At 44.2% G+C, this 22,109-nt stretch overlaps 2 protein-coding genes across 2 annotated transcripts; both read right to left on the reverse strand.

The window, feature by feature from the left end:
* Window positions 1-11,758: 11,758 nt before the first annotated feature.
* LOC108793209 (olfactory receptor 2AP1-like) lies at window positions 11,759-12,775 on the reverse strand. Its single transcript, XM_018564163.1, has one exon. The coding sequence runs from the start codon at window positions 12,773-12,775 to the stop codon at window positions 11,759-11,761; it is 1,017 nt and encodes a 338-aa protein (XP_018419665.1).
* Window positions 12,776-20,617: 7,842 nt separating this feature from the next.
* On the reverse strand, window positions 20,618-21,532 carry LOC108793210 (olfactory receptor 2AP1-like). The gene has a single exon (XM_018564164.1). It carries the CDS (start codon window positions 21,530-21,532, stop codon window positions 20,618-20,620), a length of 915 nt encoding a protein of 304 aa, XP_018419666.1.
* Window positions 21,533-22,109: the final 577 nt, after the last annotated feature.

The following is a 22,109-nucleotide window of genomic DNA, read 5'->3' on the forward strand; positions in this document are numbered from 1 at the left end:
CAGGGGTGGGGGCGGGGCAATGGCACCTGACACCCCCGGAGTGATGAACAATTCTCAGCTGCCACAGAACTGCAACAGAGCAAAGACCGGGCCAACCTGGGCAGAATATTAAAGACACAGTCCACCTTTTGAAGAATAAATAATTAAATGCGCCCACACCAATAAAATGAACTGGAGCCAGAAAAGCATTACAACTGTGATCAGTGCATCGTGGAGGCAATGGTCAGGCCCCTGCATTGTGCCCACCCCCTACCTGTATAGGAACGGAGGAAGTAGTCAATGGACTACAAGTGCGGGGAGGTCACTACACTGATGCTCCAATGGGATCAGAGAGTCCACCAGCTGCGGTGGCAGATGGGACTTGTAGCCTTTCCCATTCACGGATGCCTGTGAATGGAAGGAGCAGCTGTGTGGGTGGAGCTACAGCAAATGGAAACACAGACAGAATGCTGCAGGGAGAAAACCCCGGTACAGCGGTGCTCAGGCTGAAGGTGGAGAAGCAGCACAAGGAGCCAGTTAGCTGCCCTGCAGTGCCCTTTAAGGGACATGCTGATGTGAGGAGAGAGCAGAGTGACAAAGATGAGATTATTTTGGACTAGATCAGGCTACAATGTGTGGTTTATATGGGCAGGTTGATCCTTCTGGATGTCATCCATACACTGTCTCGGTTATTAATGGCCCCACAAAGGGGCAGCGTCCCCCTGAGCTGCTCATCCCCTCCCCCTGTATTTGGCTGACCCAGAGATGCTGGTGTATGATCGCGCTGTGCCTGAGGCTGGTCAGGCGATACATGTACATATGACAGCCCGCAAAAGCCTTCCAGGCCACCATACGTGGAATGCAAACACCGCGGCTGGCCAACAATGAGAGGCGTGAAAGCTGGAATTGGGGATTGTAGTAGAAGGTCACATGACTTCCCGTCCTTTGCCGCGGTGACAATCAGATTATTCCCCGGACACTTACATGGTTTTTGGTAAAATCACCTTTTTAATGCCCATTACGTCACCACCGGCCAGAGGTAACAGTGACCATGAAGGGCGACGAGGGATCCAGGAGGAGCCGCCATCACTTCCTTTTACTGTTCAAGACTGCTGTATGAAACTACAATCCCCATCATGGATACTAGTTCCTTCAATGGGCGTGAATGCGGGTGGGATTCCAGCAGACGTGAATGGATGTGGCAGACCTGTCAATCAACGTGTTATGTCCCTGGTGGTGGGACTGAACCCAGAGTCTCCTGGCCTGTCAATCATGGCGTTAGGTCTTCAAGGGCAGGACTGACCTGGAGTCTCCTGGCCTGTCAATCATGGCGTTTATGTCCTCAGGGTGGGACTGACCAGGAGTCTCCTGGTCTGTCAATCATGGCGTTAGGTCTTCAAGGGCAGGACTGACCTGGAGTCTCCTGGCCTGTCAATCATCTCATGATATCCTTGGGGGAGGGACTGACCAGGAGTCTCCTGGTCTGTCATAGTATTATGTCATGGTGGAGTCTTCTGGCTTATCATGGGGCTGTCTGTTATGTCATCAGGGGCAGGACTAAAGAGTCTCAGGGCCTGTCAATCATTGTCATGTCCTTGGGGGTGGGACTGACTAAAGAGTTGCCTGGCCTTTCAATCATAGTGTTATGTCATCAGCGGCAGGACTGACCAAGAACCCTCCTAGCCTTTTAATCATGGTGTTATGTCCTCAGGGGTGGGACTGACCTAAACGTCTCCTGGCCTGTCAGTGTTATTTCTTTGGGGGCGGGACTGACCAAAAGGTTTCTGGCCTATCATGGTATTATGTCCTCAGGGGTGGAACTGACCCAAATGTCTCCTGGCCTATCATAGCGTTATGTCATCAGGGGCAGGACTGTCAAAAAGTCTACAGGCCTGTCAATCATGGTGTTATGTCTTCGGGGGGCGGGACTGAGCAGGAGTCTTCTAGCCTATCAATCATGGGGCTATGTCATGAGGGGCGGGGCTGAACAAGAACCACCTGGCCTATCAATCATGCTATTATGTCCTCAGGGGTGGGACTGACCCAAAAGTCTCCTGGCCTGTCATAGTGATATGTCATCGGGGGTGCGACTGTCAAAAGGCCTCCTGGCCTATCAATCAACTTTCCACATCTTCAGGGGCGGGACCAAGCAAGAGTTTCCTGGCCTGTCAAATCATATTTGGTCGTGTCAGTCAGTGGGAGAAACCCGAATTCTAAGATGCCACTCAGCAGCGATCCACGCAGGGGGGGGCGTGGCCGGACGCACCCGATGTTGATTGGCTAAGGGGCACAAGCGCTGGCGCGAAAGGCTTCTGGGAAAAAGCGCGCTCCCCACAGCGAGAGCAGATGGCCGAGCGTGCACGCGCGACTCCCTTCTGCAAGCGGCTGACGGGACGACCGGATCAGGTGATCGGCAGCGGCTAATCAGGATTCAGGAGGCGCCTGGGAGGAAAGGCGCCTGTGTCTCCTGTGGTGAATGGTGAGGGGAGGCGCTGTGCAGACGGAGGAGCGACTGTGAATGCGGCTCCTGAAGACGGAGATATGGCAGGAATGCCTCACTGTGGGGGGAATGCAATCATTTTCATTTTTATATCTACAATTATTAAATGTAAACAATAAACTTTATATATATGTAAATATAAATACACTTTTCTACATTATAAAACGTTATATATCTCAAATCAGCAATAAGATTATGATGACGACTGTCCCTATAATGAGGCAGCCGCAGTGATGAATTCCTATAATAAAGACAATTGCAACAGGCGGCATCTCATTGGGGAGCGACCTGGCAGTGGGAGGGGACGACCATAGCATTATAGGTTGCTCATAGCAACCTGTGTAATGGCGCCCAGCTCACTGACTTTGCCAGGAGCTGAGAGGGACTCTCTGACTTGCATCCCACCTAACTCCTGGAAACGTCAGTGAGCTGGACGGGATGCTGAACAGAGCCGCTGACAGCGAAGTCTGGCGTTCATAACCGTAGAAAGGCATCATGGCACACTCACAAACAAGCATGTAAAACAACTTGTCTCACCACTAAGGACAATGACAGAGGTTTGGATACACGTCTTCTGCAAACCTGCAGTGCGATCGCCTGCAAGTAAACGCGCACTGCACCGATGTTACTGTACCTAGTGTTCCGGTGCGGGCGGGGAGCATGCCTGTGATGCTATTGACATGAATGACATTGACATGCCCCCATAGGGGGACCTCTTGTGGGATGTTCCCAGTCTGCAGGGCTCAGGTCCGACCAAAAGTGGTCCAAGGAAGGAAAACAAGCGACAGGGTCATGAACCGCCAAAGCTCATTGATATACATGGGAGGCAAGGGTGGCCCGTGTTGTCCGATCCAATAGAAGAGCTCAAATTGCTGAACATTTGAATATTGGTTCTGATAGAAAGGTGTCTGAACACACAGAGCATCGCAGGTTGTTGTGTATGGGGCTGTGTAGCCGCAGACCGGTCAGGGGGTCCATGCTGACCCGTGTCCACACAATGTGCTAGTAAACATCAGAACTGGACCACGGAGCAATGCAAGAAGGTGGCCTGGTCTGATGAATCATGTGGATGGCCGGGTGCGTTTGTGTCGCTTACCTGGGGTAGAGATGGCACCAGGATGTACTATGGGAAGAAGACAAGATGGCAGAGGCAGTGTGATTCTTTGGGCAATGTTCTGCTGGGAAACCTCAGGTTTCCCAGCAGAACATTCCCAGCATCCATTCATGTGGATGTTACTTTGTACTACCGACCGAAACATTGTTGCTGACCAAGTACAGCCCTTCATGGAAACGGTATTCCCTGATGGCCTTTTCCAGCAGGATAATGCGCCCTGCCACAATTCAAAAATGGTTGAAGAATAGTTTGAGGAACACAACGACGAGTTTGTGGTGATGACAAATTCTTCACATCTCAATCCAATCCATCTTCTGTGGGATGCGCTGGAAGAACAAGTCCCATCCATTGTATCGGTTTGGGTGTGCATACATTGATATTTCATGTGTGGTATTTGATTTTGGATTTAATCAAATTTATATATTTTTAAATATTTTAAGTGGGTAAGTCTCATTCTGGTGCTCAGATCCATTTGTTTTCTTTCTATATGTATAATACTATTTTTAGTGGGAGCTCCTGCCCTGGTAATTGTAATTTTGGGAAGAGAACCCCCCCCCCCCCCCCCCCCCCTAAAAAAAATATTTTTATTATCATTATTATTAAATGTTATTTTATTTTAATTGGGCTGGTGCTATAAATTAGACAATTGATCTCTTTTCCCCACAGAAATTACGCAGTTAACAAGGAATCCTCTGACTCCTCATGGCCTGGTAAGTATTCATGCCCAAGCCACCGACATACAATTTAATCTACAGTGAGAAAAGAAGAAGCGTACATTTAAAGAATACACCATGTGCCCTCCGGTCTGTGATTCTTGATGCACTGGGAAATAATAATAATAGAACAGATCAGTGGCAGAGCAGATCATTTTTTTGGCTTTTTCTTATCCACCTCCAAAACACGAGAGGAAGACATTCACCTGTCACAGAGGCGTAGAGCTAGGCTTGGTGAGTGTCTTCTTGTCTTGATCCCACCTACCACAGGTAAATCCTCCACCATACAACTCTTCCTCCTGACTGACTGGCTGTTTCCTTTGTACCGCTGTCTTCAATGCTTGCTGGGTCCCCAACCTGCAACTACCCTGTTTCCCCGAAAATAAGACCTACCCCGAAAATAAGACAGTACTGTTTTTGGGAATTGCTAAAATATAAGATCTACCCCGAAAAAAAGACCTAGTTGTGACCATTCTCAGGGCCGGTGGTGGCATAAGGGGGAACTTAAAGAGCCGCGGGAGAGAATCAGCGGTGCCAACAAAGCCAGCGCTAGAGGAAGTGAGGCAGCGGCGGAGGGAGCAGAGCCGCATAAGCCGATGCATCCTCTATAGCGCCGGCTCCTGTCACAGGCGGAGTGATACCAAATACACTCCGCCTGTGAGGAATCGATAGTGAAAGCGCGCTTCGCTCATACTGGCCAGCGATTGGTTAGCAAATTCTCTTGGAAAGGTACGGCATCCCTGATTGCCCTGATCACCATATTTTTGTACAAGAATAAGTGTTGATTGTTGTACATTAAAAAAAAACAAATAAAAATAAGACCTACCCCGAAAATAAGACCTAGTGTGTTTTTTTGAGCCAAAAAAAATATAAGACAGTATCTTATTTTCGGGGAAACACGGTAGTAAGCAGGTCAGAAAATACAGAAACCATTCTGAATCAGCAGAGCTATCTTTATGACAATCCTACTGCAAAATCAACACTTCCTGGAGTATGTGATGGTTCTCATTCATCCAGGTCAATGTATATCTGTAAAAAAAAAAAAATCAAGGCAACTGGACGACATCTCGTCAAGTGGAGGAGACAATGTGGAATCTTTATGGCTAGAACTAGATAGAACGGACCTTAGCCGTAAACTTATTGTGGGTATCTGTTATAAACCTTCAAATATAGGGGAAGAGGAGGAGGCCCATCTACAATCCCAAATAGAAATAGCGGGGAAACAGGGCAATGTTGTGGTAATGGGAGACTTCAAATACCCTAGCATCAACTGGGCTAATGGAACTTTCCAATCGGCAAAGGCGGCCCGTTTTCTTAATATGTTGCGAGACAATTTCATGGATCAGATGGTAGAGGTCCCAACTAGGAAAAATGCAATCCTTGATCTGATCATCAGCAATAATACGGAGTTAATTGAGGATATTATAATCAGGGAGACACTGGGTAATAGTGATCACAAGGTGGCTGCTTTTAATATTGGGTGCAAGAAAGGGAAGGGAGATGGTCGGACGAGAAGCTTAAACTTCAGGAAGGCCAACGTTGATAAACTACGCAATATAGTGGCTGAAATCGAATGGGATAACTTATTTCATAAACTAAACTTTGACCAGAAGTGGGACTGTTTCAAGAACGAATTAAAAAATGCGATTACCAGGTGTATACCGTTGGGTAACAAAAATAAAAGATCAAAAAAGAAGCCAATATGGCTAAATAAAACAGTAAAACAACACATTAAAGAAAAGAAAGTGGCATTTATTAAGTATAAAACGGAGGGGACAGTATTGGCATTCCAAAACTACAAAGAATGTAATAAAAGATGTAAACTGGCAGTCCGGGCGGCTAAAATTGAATGTGAGAAATACATTGCCGAAGTTAGTAAAAAGAACCCCAAATTTTTTTTTCAATACATAAATAGTAAAAAGGGGGAGAAAGGAACAGATAGGCCCAATAAAGGACAAAAATGGGACGTTACTCACAAACGACAGGGAGAGGGCCGAGGCGCTAAATACTTTCTTCTCGTCGGTATTCACCGAGGAAACAGACGGGTTTAATGTACATGGTAAAACACAAAATTTAACAAGAAATACACCTGAGTGGTTGCCGGAAACTGGGGTACAACAAAGGCTTAAACTACTCAATGCAAATAAAGCATTAGGACCTGATAATCTACATCCCAAGGTACTCAAGGAACTGAACAAGGAGATAACGAGACCATTGTTCCTCATTTTTAAGGAATCCATAATGGCTGGTAGAGTGCCAAGCGACTGGCGAAAGGCTAATGTGGTACCTATATTCAAAATAGGGTCAAAATGCCAACCGGGGAACTATAGACCAGTTAGTCTGACATGCATAGTATGTAAACTATTAGAGGGAATTATTAAGGACTACTTAGGGGAATTCATGAGGGATCATGGCATAATAAGTGATAACCAGCATGGATTTAGGAAGGATCGTTCGTGCCAGACCAACCTGCTAACTTTTTATGAAGAGGTAAGTAGAGATCTGGATGGGTGGAGGCCGGTGGACATAGTATATCTGGACCTTACCAAAGCATTTGATATGGTGCCTCATAAATGCTTGTTATACAAGCTGAGGGCTATGTGCATAGATGAATTAGTGTGCACGTGGATAGAAAACTGGCTAAAGGAACGTGTACAAAGAGTATCAATAAATGGCACCTTTTCAGACTGGGCTGAAGTGATGAGTGGTGTGCCCCAGGGTTCTGTGCTGTGCCCCATGCTTTTTAACCTGTTTATTAATGATATCGGGGGGGTGAGTGAGTAGTCGTGTCTCAGCGTTTGCTGATGATACGAAAATTGGGAGGGTAATAGACACTGATTCAGACATTGTAACATTACAGAAGGACCTGGATAAACTCGGGGAGTGGGCAACAGTATGGCAGATGAAGTTCAATGTCGATAAATGCAAGGTAATGCACTTTGGAGTTAAAAATAGGCAAATGGACTATACACTTATAGGTGTGCCACTAGGGAAGTCGGAAACGGAGAAGGATTTGGGGGTCATTATAGACCGCAAATTGAATAACAGCTCGCAGTGCCAGACTGCTGTAAACAAAGCTAGCAGAGTTCTGTCTTGCATTAAAAAGGGAATGTATTGCAGGGACAAGTCTATAATTTTGCCACTTTATAGATCATTGGTTCGGCCTCATCTGGAGTACGCGGTCCAGTTTTGGTCACCGATACTCAGAAAAGATGTCCTTGAGTTTGAAAAAGTCATTAAGGGGTTCGAGGACCTGAACTATGAAACAAGGTTGTTAAAATTTAAATATGTTCTCTTTGGAGGTTAGGAGATTAAGGGGGGACATGATTTTCTTGTATAAACTGTTCAATGGTGACAGCAACATTATTAACAAACTGTTTACGGTTAGCTCCGTAACAAAGACCAGAGGGCACCACCAAAGATTGGTAGAAAAAAATGTCAACATACAGGGCGCAAGGGATTCTTCACAGTTAGAGCGGTTAGGGTCTGGAACTCGCTGCCGCAGGACGTGATTTCAGCTAAGAGTGTGGAATCAAGCATTACTGCCTTGACTGTGGTAGGTTTATTGTGCACTTTTAATAATGGACAACAATTTGGCTCATTTTATTTTCCAATGGTCTAATATTTTATACTTATTGTATAAAATCGAGGGAATGTTTGCATACTTCAACTAATTGTTTTATGAAACAAAATTTAGAATTTACACATTGGACACGTGGGAACTAATTAACATAATGAATCCCTTTCTTACCAGTTGCAGCACCGATGTAAATCTCAAAGGATTCATTGACTGACTGCCCTCTGAACACTGTATATTAATTGCACGGGGAATTGTCAGGACTCATTGAGATAACTTCCTTTCCCATCGAGAGACATTCCCAAGACTGCTTTTTCAGGTAACACATGACAACTCATAAAGAATGTCAGTACAGACCAGATGCATACGTTTTAATGTACATTAACATGAGCATGCTTTAGGACTTGTTTCCACCAGCCCGCGCGTCTACCGCAATGCCCTGTGCCCAGAACGCAAGGGATCGCATACATAAAGTCTCCTTGCGTTCTGGGACGGGAGGGAGCGTGGCAGTGCCATTTAAGTCAATGGCACTGCAGACACACCCTCCAACCGCATTGTGATCGGCCGAAGAGGACCGTGTGGTAATAAAATGCTCTGCGTTGCAGTGCGGTGCTATCGCAAAAAATCATGCATGCACTATTTTTTGTGATCGCACTGCACTGGAACGTAGGGCAGTTTATTACCACGCAAAGGAGACTTTATGTATGCGGTCTCTTGCATTCCGGGCATGGGACATTGCGGTAGACACGCGAGCTGGTGGAAACAAGCCCTTAGATTAATTTAGGAAGCAGTGTTAGGGATTTCATGCATGGTGCATATACAGTAAACCCTATATCTATTTTATTAGCTAGCATTCTGCCTCACTGTGTACAGTTTTCGTATGCAAATTATTTTTAGTGAATCTGTTGCAAAGTTTCATACCTGGATATCCTGCCAGGAGAAGCACTTCGTGTTGAAGGCAGACAACTCTAAGCTGATGCAATGCAATTCTCAGCAGTGTTGTCAGCCTGCCGTATGTGCTCATTCAGTTGGCTGTTGGACTGTCTGTGAGGTCTATCAGATAGGCAGCCCAACTGCCAACTGTAGAAGCTCTGCAGGCTGACAGCGCTGCTGCTAATTGCGAGGCAGTGGCTTAGGGTTGTCAGCCATTGACAGGAAGTGCTGTTACTGGCAGCCTATCTGGGCAATTAACTTGGCAACAAATTCACAAAAAAATATTTGCTTAGTGAAGCATATTTGCAGGCATACTGAAAAATAAATGTAGGGCTTACATACAGTTAAACTGAAAATGAAAGCTAAAAAAAGAAATAGGCAGAGTTTTCCCCAATGCATCCCGCAGGAAGGTGCTGGTGTGAACATAGCCCACTGATATCAATGGACTTTCACATGTACACACAGTTGGTTTACCATAACAAATACAGCAAAACGTGTGATAATGCATGTAGCACCCCCTTACTGCCTGGAGGTGGGTCAGGGACCCCCAGAGGTCAGGTGGGCTGACACTTCACCTCAGTGTGGAATCCTTGACTTATAGTTATGATGTGGACAGATGGGCACCAGTCACTTTTGAACAGTTAATAGAGTATATTTGGTCAATAAATTCTAGAAAAAGAATTAGAGCACAGCATAGTATTCTGATACCTGCCGGTGGCCATCTTGGTGATGGAAGCCGACAGAGAGAGGAGGGGACAGTCACCCGGCGGAGACTGTGAGTAATTTTGGTGTCACCCCTCCAATGGTGTCACCCGGGTGCGGGCCGCACCCCCCGCACCCTCCTTGTGACGTCACTGAGGATGGCTACAGCCTATAAGAACCAAGTATAGAGTCACTTAGAGTCATTTAGAGCAGTGGTTCTCAACTTGTGTAACCTCAGATCATTAAGTGGTGACCCAAGTCGCAGTGCAATGGAACGCACGGCATTGTGGTACCGTGCGTTGCGGGGTGGGCGATTGAACTGTGGTCGTGAGGTGTGTTTGGGGTGCCATTATGAGAACTGGAGTGGATCTTCAGCCGGGGTTCCAGTGCTGGGCTGCTGTGCTGTGACGGAGCTCCATCCATACATGCGTTGCTTGTACAACTCCCATGCGCGCCCCGTAGAGGTGTCGGGAGCCAGGATCTGACGTCACTCGGGTCCAGGCACCTCCTAGAGGGCACGTGAGGGAGCTGTAAGCAATGCACGTATGGATGGAGCTCCCTTGTGGCCCTAGCTCCAGCCCGCCCCACCTCAAGCTCACACTCAATGCCAGGCAGCATATTCTGAATGGCTGCTCTGCATGAGAACTGACATTGCTGCGCTAGGAGGAGGCTAAGAGACTCTCACCTAGAGAAGTGGAAGGTACACTGGCGACCCACTGAACACAGAGTCGCGACCCACTTTTGGGTCACTACCCACCAGTTGAGAACCAAGGATTTAGAGTCACTCCTGCTCAGGGCAGGGTGGCTACATGCCATTGATGTGAATTATCCTTTATTGGTTGTGGACATCAGACCTAACTATGCTGTCTGGCTATTGTAGAATTTCTGAAAAAAAGAATTTGTCTTTTTTTATGCAATGGCACAAAGGTAGTTTATATTTTGAAAGTAAACTGACTCATGTGTCCACGTACCAAGGTTAGAAAACATCTTCAACGTGTAATGAACTCAGTACCAAAAGCTGCATCGTGGGCAAGCCGTTTTTAAACCGGTGAAACATTTGAGAGTTTATTCAGTTAAAAACAAAAGTCTCCAGGGATGCACTGATACCGGAGGTCCTGTCACGGCTCTCTGCCGCGACAGGGAGGCGCTGGATTCCCCCCTCCCCGCTCCGATCCTCCAGCGCTGACTGGCGGAACAGACCGGGGAGGGGGCGGGTACATCTGGCTCTGCCTCTAGATAGGCAGAGCCAGCTGTCAGTCACGCAGCTGGGCAGATCCCGGCACAATTGTCGGGATCCGCTTCAGCTGCGGCGTCTCAGTATACCGCAAGCTACAGCTCAAAGTATACTGAGCCTAGGGTGACGGGAGGACGCTAGTTTGTGTCCTCCCGTTACCCTAAGGAGAACTATGGGGAAAAGCCTTAACCCCTAGTTCTCCTTTAAAGTGCATGTGACATTTTTTTCTAAAACAATGCAGACTAATGATTTTAGGACAGTGGTGGAGCAACAGGGCCCAGTCAAAGCTGCAACCGCTGCGACCCTACCAGTTCTGCCACTGACTCCAAGCTGTAGTGGGACTACTAATCTCAGCAATACATTATACAGCAATGCATGAAGGCTTTGGCTATAGAGGACTAAAAGTCCCAGCAATCCATTATACAGTAATACCACCAGCGATAGAAGACTACAAATCTCAGCAATCCATTATACAGCAATGCAAAGTTAAATCAGCTATAGAGGATTATAAATCCCAGCAAAATATATTATACAGCTATGCAGAATAATATGAAGCTACATATTCTGTGTTGCCCACCAGGGATGTGCGGCATATCAGAAGGTTGCCCAGGGGCTCACCAGGGCAGTGCAGGATCTCACCAGGGCTGTAATGGGGTCTCAGGAGGCTGTGCAGGGTCTGACCAGGGCTTTGTGCGGTCTCACGAGGTTGTGGTGGGTCTCACCAGGGCTGTACGGGTCTCACCAGGGCTGTGCAGGGGCTCACCAGGGCTATGCAGGGTCTCAGGAGGATGTTCAGGGTCTCACCAGGGCTGTGCAGGGTTTCCCCAGAGCTGTGTAGGTAATGACATAATGTGTGTGTGTGTGTGTGAGATGATGTCCCAGCGGATGACACCAAGCCGGGGGATGCCTCTGAGCCCCACTGCAAAGGTTAATAAAGTTTTACCTGGAGTTCTGCTTTATTGTATATTGGGCATGTCAGGAAATTATTGGATGCAGACTTGTAAAGTTACTGAAAGTTCCACTTTAATAAACTGAAAAATAAGTTTTCTCTAAAGGAATCTAGGAATCCTCTCATTGAGAATGCTCCTGATAGGCGTAGAGCCGTAAAGTACTTGAGTTGTCGTTGTAGAGCTGACTTCACATCCTTGTTTTTCAAGCTGTAAATGAGGGGATTCAGCATGGGAACCACAGCTGTGTTGAACAAAGACAAAAGTTTACCAAACTTAAGGGTGCCACTCGGTGTAAAATATTGACAGACAAGGATCGCGTAGTGAAGTGTCACAACTGTTACGTGCGACGAGCATGTGTAGAAAGCTTTAGATCTTCCCGTACTAGACTTAATTCTCATGATGGTGGCAATGATGAACACATAGGAGATGAAGGTGAGCAGAAAAGGGATGAAGGTGCAAAGCAGGAGCCCCTGTGTGAAAATCAGCAGTTCCAAAGTGGAGGTGTCACTGCATGAAAGACTTAATAGGGGCATAATGTCACAGAAAAAGTGATTAATGATATTGGAAGTGTAGCAAGAGAATTGTGACAGCAATATCATTGCAGGAAGAATCTGTAGAAAACTAAATGACCAGCAAAATATGGCCAAACCAACACAGACGCTACGTCTCATGACAGTTGAATATTGCAATGGGTTGCAGATGGCAGCATAACGGTCATAGCTCATGGCTGTAAGCAATATCAACTCATTGCCAGAGAGCCATGAGAAGATATATACCTGTTCCATGCAGTCAGTGAAGGATACTATATTATAGCCTGTTTCAAAAGTAATGAGGACCTTGTGTAGGGTGACTGTGACAGAAGATATGTCAAGTATGGACAGGTTGGCCAGGAAGAAGTACATGGGGGTGTGGAGCTTAGAATCCAGGCAAACCAATAGAAGGATGGTCAAGTTACTACCAAGAGTGATGAGGTAGATGAAAAGAACCAGGAGGAAGATTGGAACTTGGAGTTTGGAGACATCTGAAATACCTTTAAGGATGAAATAGGCCACCAATGTCTTGTTTTCATGCATGCTTTGCTCTGTCAATTAAAAGTAAACTAAACAATAGGATTCTTCCAGTAGAGTATTTACATATGCTAAGGTAAAAAACAGGGAAGACTCTTTGCTTTAATGAGGACCTGAACTCTGGAAGCTGTGCCCAATGGAAGAAAAGCCGAGGATAAAGGACTAGTCACCAGGATTGCCTGTGGTCTCCCTGCAGCTGATCTTTTCCCTATTACTGACTAATCATGTCTTGTTTTGCACTGTAGGCTCAATTCACAAAGGTTAACACATGGATAAGGATGTTTATTTATAACCAGGTGACTGTGATCTTTAAATAATATTAGCTGGCCCTTTTTTGATAATAAGGTTCCTTATCCGGGTCTTTTAGCTTTGTGAATTGAGCCTTGTGTCTCTATGCAGAGGCTGCCATCTTGGTAGAGGAAGAACTTTTCTGTCTCATGTCATTGCCCCCTGATGATTGATAACTGATAGAGGAATAATCAAGCAGCAGCAGGGAAGGTTCAGAAAACACAGCTCCACACGATGATTGTAGTAGAAGCAGGGAGATCCTTGCGCGGCAGTTCGTCAGGTACAGCTTCCTCTTCAGCAAAGAAAAAAGTCAGCTTCTCAGACACATTTAACGTTTCTAGATGTTCCCATAGCAAATCTTCACTTTTTTACTTCAGTGCCGCTGTGGGAGACAGCATCAATCTTGACGAAGCAAGGTCGGGCCCGGAGAGGTAAGAACAAAAGTTTATTGTTCCAAATATGGCAGTCCAGGAACATATGTGTAATTTCAATTTATTTAATTCAGCAACATTCAATAACATAACATTCACAATGCTCATTAGGGCACCAACAAAAGAGAAATGTCCTTGCTGCCTAATGTCCTATTACTAGAAGAAGGGAGTATACCAAATTTAATTCATTTCATATACATCAAAAGAAAATGTGTGCAAGGTCTACAGTTCATTTTCTTTAGAAAGCAGCCACAACCTAGGTAGAAAAGTCAGTCCCCTGCCAGCATGCGGCAGAGAAGGATCCTTGCTCTCTGCGTGGAAGTAGAGGTCTGAAATACAAAATAGTAATACCTAATACATACATAAAGATAATCCTAGTCATATACTGTATATGATATTGTCCTAAGTGCTTTTATAAAACAAAAGTTGTATTAAAGTATTCTATTAGTCAAATGATGTTTTGGTGGGCAGATGTTACTTGGTACAATTTTTGGTTCCTGCTGCCGGTAGTGCCCTACCATAATACACATATATATATATATATATATATACACATTATATTGCCAAAAGTATTGGGACGCCGGCCTTTACACGCACATGAACTTTAATGGCATCCCAGTCTTAGCCCGTAGGGTTCAATATTGAGTTGGCCAGCACTTCAACTCTTCTGGTAAGCCGTCCACAAGGCTTAGGAGTGTGTCTATGGGAATGTTGGACCATTTGTGAGGTCAGGTACTGATGTTGGAGGAGAAGGCCGGGCTCGCAGTCTCCGCTCTAATTCATCCCAAAGGTGTTCTATCAGGTTGAGGTCAGGACTCTGTGCAGGCCAGTCAAGTTCCTCCACCCCAAACCCCCCCATCCGTGTCTTTATGGACCTTGCTTTGTCCACTGGTGCGCAGTCACGTTGGAACAGGAAGGAGCCATCCCCAAACTGTTCCCACAAAGTTGGGAGCATGAAATTGTCCAAAATGTCTTGGTATGCTGATGCCTTAAGAGTTCCCTTCACTGGAACTAAGGGGCGGAGCCCAACCCCTGAAAAACAAACCACGCTTTGCATTGCACTCTGTGATGTAAGGCTTGGATGCAGCTGCTCGGCCATGGAAACCCATTCCATGAAGCTCTCTACGCACGCATGCCGAGGTGCCTCATCCTATACACCGGGGGCCATGGAGGTGATTGGAACACCTGAAGCCAATGATTTGGAGGGGGTGTCCCAATACTTTTGGCAATATAGTGTAAATATATATATGTATACTGTAAATGTACGTATTTTTCAATTGTTTATCATATACTAAAAGATTCTTAATTACAGCGGATATAAAAAGTCTACACACCCCTGTTCAAACACCAAGTTTTTGAAATGTAACAAAATCAGACAAAGATAAATCACTTTTTGCACATTTTTCTTCAGCTGGAACTGCGGCTTTAGTAAAGGTGGGGGGACAACTTATGAACAGTTCCAAATATCAGTGAATTCTGGCCCAAAACCTTCAAGCCTCTGCTAAAAAGCTGAAAATGAAGAGGAATTTCACCTTCAGGACAACAACAACCCAAAGCATACCTCCAAATCAACAAAAGGATGGCTTCACCAGAAGAAGATCAAAGTTTTGAAATGGCCCAGCCAGAGCCCAGACCTGAATCTAATTGAAAATCTGTGGGGTGAACTGAAGAGGGTGGTGCACAGGAGATGCCCTCGCAATCTGACAGATTTGGAGTGCTTTTGCAAGAAAGAGTGGAAACAGATTCCCAAGGCAAGATGTTCCATGGTGATAGACTCCTACCCCCAAAAGACTGAATCCGGTCATAAAATCAAAAGGTGCATCAATAAAGTATTAGTTAAAGGGTGTGCATATTTATGCAACCATGTTATTGTTAGTTTTTTATTTTTATCCCCCTCCCCCTTTAAATATTTCAGTTTGTTTTTAATTTAATTGCACAGATTCGGTCACATTATAGGTGGAAAAAATTCTGAAGTGATTTATCTTTGTTTTTTTTTTTTACATCTCAAAAACCTGGTATTTTTACAGGGGTGTGTAGACTTTTTCTATCCACTGTATAGTCTAATAATTGAAATCGTCTACTCACACCAAAAAGATCCTTTGTTGACCTAGCCTGTCAATTTTCAAGTCAATGTCATAGGTGGTAGTGCATACATTTTGTTGCATCCAAAATGAGAAGACAACGGGGAACCATAAAACCTATACAGTCTGTTAACACTTTGAACTTTATATTTCTCAAGAGTTTATTGCCCGCGCATGTCCCGGCATCCAGACATCATCAATATTTATTGAAGACACCAAAACCTTTAACTTCAGATAAAAACGTGTTTCACTGTGTGGGAAGTTTGAAAACACCAAACTGAAATGGGAATATTCTTTAGCGGAGAACGTGCGACCAAAAGGAATTAGGAAAAAAATTATATCATCAAAATGAATTCATGAAGAAAGCGAATGACTCCATCCAGAGAGCTTCCTACCAAGTGTACTTAAGATTCGAAGGATGAATACATTGTAACATTGATTGTTGTCATATCGCGTGCTATATTTTATGGAGTATATCCCTGTGGCGGTGTGATGCCGGTTTTCCCTAGTCGGGCTTCTTTGCCGTAAATAAGGGCTCTATAACCTCCTGACAATCCCCGATAACAAGGTCTCAATGGACCAGACTCTCTGAAGACTTTTCAAAGCTAGCAATTATTTAAAGAGTAATATCTCAAAAAACAATCAATGTTTATACTGAACACCCTTAGCGGCAGTTCTGTACGCCAGACGGTGTAGAGTAAATGATGTCCACCACGAAAGTGGAATCAAAGAGTTGCTAATCGCCGCTTACAAATATCAAACTTGAAAAGGATTGTATTGTGGTTTTCTTGGGATTTTTTTAATGGTCAAAACTAGAGGTGCAACGAAATGGAAATTTTAAAACCAAGACGAAACCAAAATAAATAAAAAATTGTCAGGCCAAAACCTTTTTTCACATTTTTTTTATATTTTATTTATTTTTTATTTTTTTTATAAACTTTAATTTTTTTTATATTTATTTGTATACGATTGCACTCATCTCCTTCCTGACAGCTGTCACAGGAGGCTGAGCAAGCGATGCGGGGAGGAGAGCTCAGCCTCCTGTGACAGCGCTGTCTGTCTCCGCCCACACACCGCTCTGCTGGACTGTGATAGGAGGCTGAGGGGTGAGGGAGGAGGGACGCCGGCCGCTCACAGCGCTCTCCTCCCGCAGCGCTCGGCAGGCTGTCACTTTCTCTCCTCCCCCCTGGGACACAGAGCAGCGCCCAGCGGGGAGAAAAGAAAGCAGGGATGTGCGGATCTATCGGCAGAAAAATTGCACTTTCAGCATTACGCCAAAAAGTGCCATTTTCGCCCGATATGTTTCGGCGGCCGATATATCGGTGCATTCCTAGTCAAAACTAAAAATAATAATTTTTTAAAATAGTGCATATTAAAATATGGTGTTTTTTTAGCCAGCAGATGAAGGTTCAGCTAATTATCATATATTTTCCTCTATCTCTTTACAGCCTGTGGTAAATTACCTATGGGGTACAGAACTTAATATGTCAAGGAAATTATCTAGATGACCCCTCACAGGCACTCATTCCTTAAAGGACAGGTCCATCTGAGGTTTCACTCAGAAAATTCCTGTTGCAAGGCTTCTGTTCTGTGTTCCCTTTTAGCTAACCCATGATGCTCTGTGAATCTTTTGTGTTACATCAGACGGCAGGGAGATCTGTGAGGAGAGTGGTAGGAAACATTATAACAAGTTCTTTTGACTTACTTGTCTTTAAAGTGACACTAAACTCCGGAGTTAATCCTTAAAAATACATTTTTTACATTTGCTGGGGGGGCATTTTTCTTTTACATAAAATTATTGTTTTTCCACTTCCTGGTCCTCTTGGGCATTAGTGATGTTATTTGCCCAAGTGTTGCATCCTGGGAAGGTTAGATCAGCAGAACATTGCTGGAAAATCTCATCTGTAATCTCAGGAGATCTCAGGGAAAGGCATTTTCCTCCCCTGAGATGATGTGCGTGGTCACATGTCCTAGTCACATGTGCCAGAGTTCCAGGAAGTAAAGGGAGATGGACTAATCTGCCCGTAGTAAAAAATGGCCGCTGTGAGAAGAAGGGGGAGGAAAAGAAAAATAAGATATGCAAAGAATAAAAAGTCGGCAATTATCTAGAAGTATCTGTGTGTAGATTGTCATTACTAAAATCTTTTATTTTACTTCTGGATAGAGTGGGGACATTGTTAGACTCTGTGTCAGGCGTTTATTGCTGTCGGTGTCCCCATTGAGAAGATTCACCTCTCTATATGTACTGGTAATTATTGTCATCTAGAATCAAAGTGAGGGGAAATCCAAAATGTTAGAGCCCTCCACAGAGCAGAAGGTAAGAAGATCTTCCAATGAGGACACCTGTACTGGGGACACCTATCTGAGAGGGGAATTCCCCTCTTAGAGATTTCCTCTCACTTCTTGTTGCACCTCTGAGACAGGAAGTGAATGGTAATTTCACCAATGGTACACAGACAGCAAATAAGCAGGAAGGGATTTTAATCCTTCCCTAGTCTATCCCAAACAAAAAAAAGTTTGAGCTTACAAAACACTTTAATGGGCAGTCAACATGGACATTCAGACTGAGCAAAGTGGACACTTAAGGGTGTATTTAAAAACAGTTTGCAAAGCGAACAACTCTGTGAATGTCTACATTGTAGATTTCCAGTTCATTATGGCCACTAGATGGAGCCGAGGAGCAAGGAAATGTCCTATGCTCCTCAGCTCCATCTAGTGGCCATAATGTGCTGCACATCTAAAAGTTAGACATCCACAGAACTGTCCATTCTGCCAAACTTTTTATAAATAAACCCCTAAATGTTGTCATGGTTCAGTTCAAAATTACAGCAAAGCCAAAAACATATAAATTGTTGGAACTTCTTGCACAGCCTCACAGAGAAACACAAGCACACAGTCTGATATGCTGCACATGGCTTGAAAATAGGAAGGCAGCCACAGCTTTTTTTTCTACCTTATTCAATACAACAGAGTATATACCATGTGAAATAGATATATAACAGAACTTATAAACACACTGCCAACTAGTGACCGAAATTGTATACTGCAGGAGTTATTGCTATAGATACAATAATGTGTATTCTAACATCAAAAACATAAAATAAAAATGTATTGTATTTCAGCGAACCAGTCCTTAGATTGGATGGTAGCGTATACTTTCTTTTTTTCAGGCTAAGAACAGAAAATACCTGTTGCTATTGGCACACATGCGATATCATGTCACCAATCAAGACTGAGGCCAAGTACAACAGCTCTATGATAGAGGAACCCCGAGTCAAAAGACTCCATGCACAAAGCCTAATGAGCCTCACAGTCCACATCCATCAGTATTGATCATCAATAATTTGCACCCTGGACTGGGGTGTTTTCCGTTGTGTTTCCTACTTAGGGAGACTATTTTTCCTCTGATTTGTTTCTCATTAGCATAGATTTGGGGGTGTTTATTTGCGTATTCATTGCAGGAACTTACCCATGTTTTTCCAGGGATATTCCGTAAGATTGTTGTAGAAGGAGGAAAACATATAAAATGTTGGAACTTCTTGCACAGCCTCACAGAGAAACACAAGCACACAGTCTGATATGCATGCTGCTCATGGCTTGAAAATAGGAAGCATTCTTATCTTTCTTTCACAGTACCTTCTGTAATCTTCTAATCCCCCTCCCCCAATGTAATGTTGATGAATAGAGAAAGATCCATTTGTATATGGTATTTGTATATATGTATATGGTAATGAGAACCTTCACAGACATCCATTTGTAGTTCACATCAGGAAAGCAGCCTAAGGTTACAACCATGGTTCCTTCCTTTGATACTGTGGAGGAGTGAGCGTAGCTACCCGAGAAGGTGTGTTATTCGCACGATTACCGGGTGAAAATAAAGGGGAAAAAAGCCTTAAAGAGGAAACTAATGCAGTCACCACATCTAGGGACTGATAAGCTGCTATGTATTAATTTTTGTTTTTTGGGGTTGGATATACTTTAAAGGAGAACTATGGGGTTAGAGCTTTTCCCCATAGTTTTCCTTAGGATAACGGGAGGACACAAACTAGCGTCCTCCCGTCACCCTAAGCTCAGGGAATCCAGCCCCAGTGTTATCTGCATCCACTAATTATGTACCTCTGGAGTTACGTATTGTAAATTGTTACATTTTGTAAATTGTGAAGTATACTATTAATAATATTGAGGGTTGAGAAAATGTTCTTGTTTCATTTACAAAAGCTCTTGTTTGAAATGGAGAAAGATTTGGGGGTCACTGTAGACCATAAACTCAATAATAGATTACAGTGCCAGGTTGCAGTAAGCAAAGCTAGTAGAGTCCTGTCCTGCATCAAGAAGGGAATGTTTTGCAGGGATAAGTCTATAATTTTGCCACTTTACACATCACTGGTTCGGCCTCACCTGGAGTATGCGGTGCAGTTTTGGGCACCGGTACACAGAGGGGATGTCCTTGAACTGGAGAAAGTCCAGCGAAGGGCGACCAAACTCATCAAAGGGATGGAGGACCAGAGCTATGAGACACGGTTACTAAATTTAAATATGTTCACGCTGGAACTAAGGAGATTAAGGGGGGACATGATTTTCATGTACAAAATGTTCCATAGTCATAGCAACATTAGCAACAAACTCTTTACGATTAATTCCGTAACAAAGACTAGAGGACACCACCTGAAACTGGTAGAAAAAAAATTCAAACACAAGGGGCGAAGGGGATTCTTCTCAGTTCGCGCGGTTAGGGTCTGGAACTCACTGCCACAAGCAGTGATTTCAGCTAATAGTCTGGAATCATTCAAGAGGCTTTTGGACGATTTCCTGAGAAACGGTAATATACAGGGGTACAAGTACTCCTAAAAACGAGATGACTCGGGGATCTTTACACACACACACACACACAATAGGTTGGACTTGATGGACATGTGTCTTTATTCAACCTCAAATACTATGTAACAATACTTAATTTTTTTAGGTGGTAAATCAAGAACTGAGCAATCTTGGCCAATGTGACCAATCTCTGGGACAGTGGCCGATCTCTAGGACAATGGACAATCTCTTCAAAACCTGGTCATAAAATACTTGAGTTTTCGCCGTAGAGCCAACTTCACATCTTTATTTTTCAGGCTGTAAATGAAAGGATTCAGCATAGGAATCAAAGCTGTGTTGAGCAAAGACAAAAATTTACCAAACTTAATGGTTCCCACTGGGGTCAAGTATTGGCAAACAAGACTAGCATAGTTAAGAGTAACAACTGCTATGTGCGAGGAGCATGTGTAGAAAGCTTTAGATCTTCCTGTACTAGACCTAATTCTTAATATGGTAACAATTATGAAGGCGTAGGAGATGAAGGTGAGGAGAAAAGGGGTGAAGGCTGAAAGTAATGCTCCCTGTGTAAACACTAACAGTTCCAAAATGGAGGTGTCATCGCAGGAAATCTTCACCAGACCTATCATGTCACAGAAGAAGTGGTTCATTTCGTTGGTGGCATAGCAAGAGAATCTTGACAATATAACCATCGCAGGCAGAATTTGTAGAAGACTAAACGACCAGCAGAATAGGGCCAAGCCAACGCAGACTTTACCATTCATGACCGTTGAGTAATGTAATGGTTTGCAAATGGCAACATAGCGATCGTAGCTCATGATAGCAAGCAATACCAACTCATTGCCGCACAACCATGAGAAGAAATATACCTGCGCCATGCAGTCAGTAAAAGATACTACATTACTCCCACTGACAAAAATAACCAGGACCCTATGTAGTGTTACTGTAGTAGAAGAAATGTTGACAATGGACAGATTACACAAGAAGAAATACATGGGAGTGTGGAGCTGATAATCCAGGCAAACCAGTAGAAGAATGGTCATGTTTCCACCAAGAGAGATGAGATAAACGAGAAGAACCAGGAAAAAAATTGGAACCTGTAAAAGGGGGATTTCCGAAAGTCCTTTAAGAATGAAGAAGGTCGTCATTGTCTCGTTTTTCTCATTCATGTTTAATGCTATGAATTTAACTGAGCAGCCCTCACTATACCAATGCCAAACTACCAGTCATAGGGGGCACAGCACCTCCTACAGACAAGCCTGTAAGTCCATAAGTGGGAAACCTCCAACTGCCCTCACAATGATATTATAGCACACTTGCAGACTAGGGTATAAAGTTGGATGAACCCTCTCATTCGTTATTTACCTAATCCAACCCCATGCCTACTTTTCCCTGTAGTCAAGTCCAATGACTACATATATTAACATCAAAGAAAAAGAAGATTTGATCTCTGATTCCTTATTACATGTGATGCAACATTCCGGGATATAACTTTCATCATCCACAACTGTCCATTGACTGACCTCCGGAGAGCATTTGTTTACCCAACACTCTAGCTCCTCAACCCGTACACCATTTTGCTAATATTGTCATAGCAACGTGCATGCTTAATGTAGTGTCTGGCCTTGATGGATGGACTTAATGTAGTGTCTGGCCTTGATGGATGGACTTAATGTAGTGTCTGGCCTTGATGGATGGACTTCATTGGGGGTCTGGGCTTCAGGG

This window comes from Nanorana parkeri, unplaced genomic scaffold, assembly GCF_000935625.1.
Source record: "Nanorana parkeri isolate BGI_ZX_2015 unplaced genomic scaffold, ASM93562v1 scaffold731, whole genome shotgun sequence".
Lineage (NCBI taxonomy): Eukaryota > Metazoa > Chordata > Amphibia > Anura > Dicroglossidae > Nanorana > Nanorana parkeri.

What these genes read in the sequence shown, in the direction of transcription:
- LOC108793210 (XM_018564164.1), bottom strand. Translation starts at nt 21,532, where the DNA reads ATGACGACCTTCTTCATTCTTAAAGGACTTTCGGAAATCCCCCTTTTA.
- LOC108793209 (XM_018564163.1), bottom strand. Translation starts at nt 12,775, where the DNA reads ATGCATGAAAACAAGACATTGGTGGCCTATTTCATCCTTAAAGGTATT.